Genomic DNA, 9,123 nt, shown 5'->3' with positions numbered 1-9,123 from the left:
TGTGTTTTGAATTAGCTCTTTAAAGTAGTGCCTTTTTTTTAAAAAAATACTTTGACCATGTTTCTTCTCATTTAATCAGAGGGCAATTAGGCCCAAAACATTATCCAAACATCAACATGTCAGAAAATGTTGGAATTTGTTAAAGTTATGGAATATGCAAAAACATTTTAGGAAAATGCAAAATTGATTGAAATTATATATGTTCTTTGTATTTAGATTATTTACAACGTTGTGGAGGCGCAATGGCCCAGTGGTTAGGGCAGCGGACTCACGATCATAGGATCGCGGTTTCGATTCCCAGACCGGGCGTTGTGAATGTTTATTGAGCGAAAACACCTAATGCTCCACGAGGCTCCGGCAGGGGATGGTGGTGAACCCTGCTGTACTCTTTCACCACAACTTTCTCTCACACTTACTTCCTGTTTCTGTTGTGCCTGTAATTCAAAGGGTCAGCCTTGTCACACTGTGTCATACTGAATATCCCCGAGAACTACGTTAAGGGTACACGTGTCTGTGGAGTGCTCAGCCATTTGCACGTTAATTTCACGAGCAGGCAGCAACTGGAACCCTCGACGTCGTAAGCGACGGAGTGCCAACAACAATTTACAACGTTATATTTGTTTTTACAATGCACATTCCGATTGTTTATATCTAAACAGTTGAAAATTGCATACGCAAAATCGTAAGGGCCTTCAAAACCTATTGGCTCAGGGGCCCCACTTGGGCTAAATCCGGTCTTGGGTGCAATAACATCGCACATATGTTATGCAGCGACATGAAAAATGTTGGTCAACAGAGATTATCCAAAAAAATCATAAACAAAAACTTTCGGATCTTTCTGATTTAGCGGGCGCTACTTTTTATTTATGTTTTATTTAGTGTGTTTTCTACCGAAACACTTTCAAACTTCATACACTTGTATATTTTGTCTTATAGAACAGAGAAAAAATTTTATATTCGAAGTTATTTCATGTTAAAAGTTGTCGTATTTCGGTAATTTCAACCAATCACTTACGTCTATTGAGGTGAAAACAATTACTGCTGTGGAATGTAAACAACACGTTCTAGCGGTGTAATGGGATCTTTTCCCTTGAATAAAATTAGTGCCGTTGTTTGTCAACAACAACTATTGGTGGTACTGTTATTTATGACATCGTTCGTGCGCTTGTTCTGGTTTTAGCTTTAGGGTTTTAGGGTTAGGGTTAGGGTTACTGTCTACCAAGCCTGAAGCTATAGTAGAAGACACTTGCTCAAGGTGCCATGCAGTGGGAATGAACCTGAAGCATGTGGTTGGCACGTAAAATCACCCACTACACTCTCTGAGTGGTTGGCATTAGGAAGGGCATCCAGCTGTAGAAACTTTGCCAAATCAGATTGGAGCCTGGTGTTGCCACCAGTCCTCAGTCAAATCGTCCAATCCATGCTAGCATGGAAAGCGGACGTTAAACGACGATAAACGACGATGATGAGAGAGAGAGAGAGAGAGAGAGAGAGAGAGAGAGAGAGAGAGTATACCACAGAATCTTTTATGCTTCTGAAACTCATTTATTGAAATAACTTTAGCTACGGCGTATGTAAGAGTGTACACATTGTACTTTATTGATAGGCCAAATACATTTCACTTTCAGTGGAACAGAGACCAAGCTGAAGAGGCAGAATGCCTACGACCAAAGACAAGTTCATATCTACCTGACAGACAGAAAGCTCTCCAAAACAAACTGAGGAACAACACAGGCGTTGGAGAGGATCTTATAACCAATTACAGTGACATATACAACAATAATCAGATTACAATGTATGATGAGGATTATAACCAACGTTGGAGAGAAAAAAATTTACCGACTTTACGAACCTGGAATTTTACACACGATGCCTGGATTCCTGAAAAGAGTGACCATCCTTATTTTGGTAAAGTTCCCAATATTTTATTACTGTTTTCATAAACATGTATAGCCCTTTAGCATGTAGACCAGTCATATATCTGGCCAAAATATTCTACCTGTTTTAGATCCAGCCTCTAACACCTACTTTACAATGTCATTCTAAATATAAACAGTCATCATTGAAATCTTGAGGTTACGAGGTAATGCATGATTAATTCTAAACAATGTGACATGATTAATTCTAAACAATTCTAAACAAAGTAATGCATGATTAATTCTAAACAATTCTAACAATGTTTGCATTAGCATGATCTCTATGTCTGGATGCCTTTTCTATTGCCAACCACTTTACTATAAGTAGTGGGTGCTTTTTTCATACCGCCAGCACTAGTGAGGTTACCATACAACTTGCAAGACTACAGAATTTATTGGTGGGTAGGCATTTATGCAAGGAGATGATGAGGTTAAAATATGATAGGAGGAGGGTGGAGCAAGCAGAATCTTGTATAAAAGCTTCGTGGTTACTCACCTTGTTATGAAAACAGTAATAAAAATAAGCATTGCATTTGTTAGAATATGAACACTAAAAGTTTAATTCTGTTTATGCAGTTTTTGCCTCAAGTTATTTACTTTTTACTCCAAAGACTGTATGGTACAAATTTGTAATTAGAAAACATAGTTGTTCAGAGCAAAGTTTCTGATATTGATTTTAGCTAATCATCACCATTGTCATTCAATATCTTATTTCTTTATTGCCCACAAGGGGCTAAACATAGAGGGGACAAACAAGGACAGACAAACGGATTAAGTCGATTATAACAAACCCGTTGAATAACTGGTACTTATTTAATCGACCCCTGAAAGGATGAAAGGCTAAGTCGGCCTCGGCGGAATTTGAACTCAGAACGTAGTGGCAGACGAAATACTGTTAAGCATTTCGCCCGGCGTGCTAACGTTTCTGCCAGCTCGCCGTCATTTAATATCTGTGTTCCATACTGACATGAGTTGGATGGTTTGACAGGATCCAATAAGTCCAAAGACCAAGCCGAGCTCCAATGTTTGCATTGGCATGATCTCTATGTCTGGATGCCTTTTCTATTGCCAACCACTTTACTATAAGTACTGGGTGCTTTTTTCATACCACCAGCACTAGTGAGGTTACCATACAACTTGCAAGACTACAGAATTTATTGGTGGGTAGGCATTTATGCAAGGAGATGATGAGGTTAAAATATGATGGGAGGAGGGTGGAGCAAGCAGAATCTTGTATAAATGCTCCATGGTTACTCACCCTTAGGAGAAAGAGCGAGAATGATCAGCAGGAGCTGCAAGTCCAGGTGACTTCCCAAGGCGGGAGGTGAGTAGACGTGTGTTGGGACAGAGGAACTAGGTAAGTTGGTATTTGCAAGGGATTGGAGATTGGGGAGAGGTGGGTAACAACCATACAGAGTGGATGTAGGGAGTGATAGATGACCAATGATGTATGAGAGTGGAAGCATGTAGCTTAGCGTGTCGGACTCATGATTGTAAGATTGTGGTTTCGATTCCTGAACCGTGCGATCTGTTGTGTCCTTGGACAAAACACTTCCTTTCACATTGCTTCAGTTCACTCAACTGGTAAAAATGAGTAATCCTCTAACAAAGCGGCCCCACCATCCAGATGGAGAATATATTGTTGTTGTTGTTGTTGACACTCTGTCGCTTACGACATCGAGGGTTCCAGTTGATCCGGTCAACAGAACAGCCTGCTCGTGAAATTAACATGCAAGTGGCTGAGCACTCCACAGACACGTGTACTCTTAACGTAGTTCTCGGGGATATTCAGCGTGACACAGAGTGTGACAAGGCTGGCCCTTTGAAATACAGGTACAACAGAAATAGGAAGAAAGAGTGAGAGAAAGTTGTGGTGAAAGAGTACAGTAGGGTTCACCACCATCCCCTGCCGGAGCCTCGTGGAGCTTTAAGTGTTTTCGCTTAATAAACACTCACAATGCCCGGTCTGGGAATCGAAACCATGATCCTATGACCGCGAGTCCACTGCCCTAACCACTGGGCCATTGCGCCTCTGGAGAATATATATACACCGTGGAAACCAGCCCTATGAGTCTATATGACTCCAGTCTATATGAAAGCAGCCCTATGAGTCTACATGACTCAGGAAAACGAAAGAAAAATAATCATGTATGAGTTGGGGAAAGTAGAGGGATGCAGAACAGTGGGGAGGTGCAGCAAACTTTAATATACTAACCACCACGGCCTGTTACTGGTGATGCAACATATTTTTCACGGTCAAATTCGATCCCCACCTTGAGCAAATATCTTCTACTGTAGCCTGAGGTTGTCTAAAGTCCTATGAGTGGAAACTGAAAGAAACCTGTCATGTTTCTGTGTGTGTTTGTGTAAATGAATTTATATTTCCCCTATCTATATGTGTTTGTTCACAGATCGTAAACAGTGACTTCATTTATGCTGTCATTTGCTTTGCAAACCACCACAAAAGCTCATTCACATTTCTTGATATGTCTTAACATGTTGTACAATCTTCATAAATAAAAGACTCTTTCCTACAGTTTTGTTTGTTTCTAGTTTTCCGCATAAAACATGTCTAAGCTATTTGTTGATCAATAGACTGGGAGATTACTATGCCACTCGGAAATACATTGGGGTTGGTACCATGAGGGGTGTCCAGCAGTAGGAAACTCTTCCTCAACATACTCTTGTCTGACTTATGAAAACAAAGAAAATTTGACATTATTATTATTATTATTAAGGTGGTGAGCTGGCAGAATCATTACCACACCAGGTGAAATGCTTAGCGGTATTTTGTCTGCTGCAATGTTCTGAGTTCATATTCTACTAAGGTCAACTTTGCCTTTCATCCTTTCGGGGTCATTAGATTAAATACCAGTGAAATACTGGGGGGTCGATGTAATCATCTAGTCCCCTCCACCTAATTTCAGGCCTTGTGCCTATAGTAGAAAGGATTGTTATTATTATTATTATTCATTTAATGTCAGCTTTCCATGCTAGCATGGGTTAGATGGTTTGACTGCAACTTGTGAACCAGAGAGCTGTACCAAGTTCCAGTCTGATTTGACATGGTTTCTATGGCTGGATGCCCTTCCTAATGCCAACCACTCCAAGAATGTGCTTGGTGCTTTCTACATGCCACTGTCACAGGTGCTATTTACATGACATCGGCAACAACCATGGCTACGATTATATGGGTGCCGTTTCCATAACACTGGCAACAGCCATGACCACGGTTTGACTTGGTTTGATGAGTCTTCTCAAGCACAGTATATCACCAAACAAGCTGACGGAATCATTAGCATGCCAGACAAAATGCTTAGTGGCATTTCATCTTCCATTACATTCTGAGTTCAAATTCTGCCAAGGTTGACTTTGCCTTTTATCATTTTGGGGTTGATAATATAAGAACCAGTTGAGTACTGAGGTCAATATAATTGACTTACCCCTATCCTGAAATTGCTAGCCTTGTGCCAAAATTTGAAACCATTATTATTATTATTATTATTATTATGATCATCAGCAGTCTCCTGTCTTTCATTAATCTCCACCCCCGAACACTAAACGTGTCCATAACCTGTACACTGAGTAGTTCTTATCACTTGCATCAGCGTTCTGCTATTTCTGTTTTTCAATTTTCAAAATGGAATTGGGTACATTTACTGTAAGAGATACTTGTCTCAGATAGACCTGAGTAAAATACATTTGCTATGAATACATTTCTTATTTATCCATAAATCTAACTAGGATTGTAAAACAATCCTAATGCTTCCGATTAAAATTTTCTACTTTCAGGAGCCCCAACACAATTTGGTTTGCTTAAAGCTTTAAGGAAAAAGTGGGTCAAAAATCTGAGAGATGATGAAGATACATACAATACAATTTATCGGCTTGACTTTACAAAATATCCTCCAGAAAAATTCGTGCGCAAACATGCTACTTGTGTAGCTCCATTTGCTCGAGCAGAGAGAAGATTTGGAAACTTACCATGTGTTTTTCCTCACCTAACAAACCATCACTAATTTTTTACTATTTATACCTGATGTATAAATACATTTGACATTATTTGTACTTGTGACTTTGACATTATTTTACTCTCAAAAAATCTTCCACAAAACTGCTGCTGTGATTTCAGAAATATGCTTTTTTTTTCTTTTTTAACATTTATTTTTTCCAGCTCAAGATCTACAAATCAACAAACTGTTGAGCATATATCATTTTTCTAAGTTCAGAAATTTGACATTTAAAACTTGTTCATTTCAATCAGACCTCTATTATGGTTACTGATATAAACAAAACTAAATTTATTTTAACTGGTCTGTCAATCAAATACTAAAGGTTTTAATTTGTTTTTTATTTATTCATTTTTTTTTAATGTTGATTTATTTGTTATTTCATTTCATCTATTTTTTCTTGTCATATTTATCACTTGAAAACATGTTTATTGCAGGGCATCCTCTCCACAACCATTTTATTCGCTGTCTGTATCCTCTCTTAAGTTCATCTTCTTGTATCTTGAGAGTTTGCTCTGACACCCTATTACTATCATCTTTATCTTCTTCCCAGCTATATGGTTTGGGGTCCAGTTCCCCTGAACAACCCTTGGGCACATGTTTCCTAATATAGCTATGATCAATGCCTAGTGAGTGAATTTGTTAGACAGAAAGTATATAAAGCCCATCAGGTGTGTGTGTGTGTGTCTGTCTGTGTATACATGTCAGTATTGATATGAAATCAAACTCATGTCATTACAATTTTAATCAAAATTATGCAACTCATACAGTAAAAAAAAAAAGGAGTTTAATAAACTGAACTTAGATAGAAGACATCATTTTCTAAAATTTTAAAGTCTTTTTCTATTATACACCAAGTGATAAAAAACTGTTTTACAAGCCAGCCTGCAAAAAATAGCAGCCAAATCATGGTATATTATCTTAAAAATGGAAAGATACTTTGGACAATGTAATCTTTGGATAAACAAAAAGCCAAGAATATCAAAGTTGGAATGCATTTCAGCATAGACCTGCTAAATCAGGGCTGATTTATGCTCTTCTTGTCACCTGTTTCCAAGTGAAGTATTGTTTTCCAAATGACCAGATATGTTTGTACAAAAGACTGGAAATGAATGATACCACTTAAGTGACAGTAATACTTGTTTACATCTATCATGCAATTCTAAGGCATCACATACTATATACAAGGTGCCCCAGTATTAACTATCTATGAATTACGAGGGGGTGCTGAAAAGTTACTGGCTTTGAGTAAAAGAAAATACAGGAGAATCAGTTAATTATGAGCTTATTCAACATATTCCTTTCTCAGTTTTTCTTATCCCTGTAAAAGAACTCAGAGTTTGGGCCACTAACCAGGTCTTTTGATACCCTTAATGCCAGGAACTTTTCAACACCACCTTGTAACTATAGTTAATTCTGGGACACCCTGCATGTACTTACATACATACACATACCATCATTATCATCATTTAGCATCTGCTTTCCATGCTGGCATGGGTTAGAGAGATTGACTGAAACTGGTAAGTTGCACCAAGTTCCAGTCTAATTCAGCATAGTTTCTATGGCTGGATGCCTCTCCTAATGCCAACCACTTCAAGAGTCTAATGGGAGCTTTTTATGTGTCAGTTATGTGACACTGGCATCAGCCACAACTACGATTTCTCTTGGCCTGACAAGTTCTCTCAAGCACGGCATATCGCCAATGGTCTCAGTCACTTGTCATTACCTCCATGATGCCCAACATTTGAAGGGTGCTTTTTACATGCCATATATATATTACACACACCTACATACATACACACACTCATATATATGTATGTGATGGACTTCTTTCAGTTTCCTTCTACCAGATCCACTCACAAGGCACTGGTCAGTCAAGCCTATATTAGAAAACATTTGCCCAAGGTGCTACACAATAAGACTGAACCCAAAACCACACGGTTGGGAAGCAAACTTCTAAATACACAGCCATGCTTGCATCTGCCTCTTGATACACTGGGTTCAAAACCCCTGGATTTGAAACTAACATGAATTGAAGCTTCATAACTATTGTAGGTATGTCTGCTAAATGAAACATTGAAATTACTGGCAAGTATTACTCATAAAAAACATGTTCCACATATAGAAAAATATGAAAATATTTTTTTATTTCGTAAAAAAAAACTACAAAGAAAGGGAATGTCATATCTATGACCACTTAGATTGCAGTGAACTGCAATGGCTAGCAACAATATATAGGCATAATATTAGCTTCATTTTAACATTAAGTCCTGTTCATTTTAATAGATCAGGAGTACAAATATACTCTGCATACATTGATTGATTTATAACAGAAGTAAATGAAGTAATGTTCACAGAAAGTTTACATGAAAACTACATATATATATATATGTATATATGTATATATATATATATATATATATATATATATATATATATATATATACCCACTTTCAGTGCATTTTGGTGTGTTAGCATTCAGATTATTGTCAGAGGTAATGCTTATTTATTCACGTTATTTCATAGTTTTGAGATTTCAATGATGTAATTGTTTTTAGCATGACATTGTACAGAAGGTTTGAGAGGCTGGATGTGTCTGGTTTGAAAATAAAATCAGCCAGTCCTGGACTCTATGTTGGATACGGCCACTTTGAGCATAAAACAGTTAGAATATTTGGACTAGATATGGCCATTCTAAATCTTAATAGGTTAAAAGAAGTAGTATCAAATTAATATGAAGAATCAGCTATGATAATTATAGCTGGTCTTTAATAGAGGGTGCTTAGTTGCAAGTGTTTGAGCCAAATTATGAGTACTGCCCTTCCTACTCTATCTAAGCCATAAATTTATTTTCTTGTTTAAAGTCAGTGGTTCTCAACCAGGGTCAATATACGATTTTGGAGGTCCACGCAACAAAATAATTGGGGATCTACATCAGTATTATAAAGGGTCTGTGAAAAAATTTTGCTTTAGATGTATGTATTGCAAGAAACAACAAAGAAATTTTGAAAGAAGTTTATAGGCGTAGGGGTAGTTGTGTGGTAAGTAGCTTGCTTACCAACCACATGGTTCCGGGTTCAGTCCCACTGCGTGGTACCTTGGACCAGTGCCTTCTACTATGGCATCGGGCCAACCAAAGCCTTGTGAGTGGATTTGGTAGATGAAAACTGAAAGAAGCCCATCGTATATATATATAT

The 9,123-nt window shown here is 37.8% G+C and overlaps 1 protein-coding gene across 1 annotated transcript in view; it reads left to right on the top strand.

Annotated features, from left to right (window-relative positions):
* LOC106878596 (cilia- and flagella-associated protein 107) overlaps positions 1 to 6,273 on the top strand; it is an 8,175-nt gene extending 1,902 nt beyond the window's left edge. Inside the window, exons 2-3 of the mRNA XM_014927852.2 lie at positions 1,629 to 1,908; positions 5,709 to 6,273. Of these exons, the coding sequence (XP_014783338.1) occupies positions 1,629 to 1,908; positions 5,709 to 5,935 (507 nt within the window). The 3' untranslated portion in view covers positions 5,936 to 6,273. The remainder of the gene's footprint in view (positions 1 to 1,628; positions 1,909 to 5,708) is intronic.
* Positions 6,274 to 9,123: the final 2,850 nt, after the last annotated feature.

The sequence above is a fragment of the Octopus bimaculoides genome, chromosome 4 (assembly GCF_001194135.2).
Source record: "Octopus bimaculoides isolate UCB-OBI-ISO-001 chromosome 4, ASM119413v2, whole genome shotgun sequence".
NCBI lineage: Eukaryota > Metazoa > Mollusca > Cephalopoda > Octopoda > Octopodidae > Octopus > Octopus bimaculoides.
This window is presented reverse-complemented; position numbering and strand designations above follow the sequence as displayed.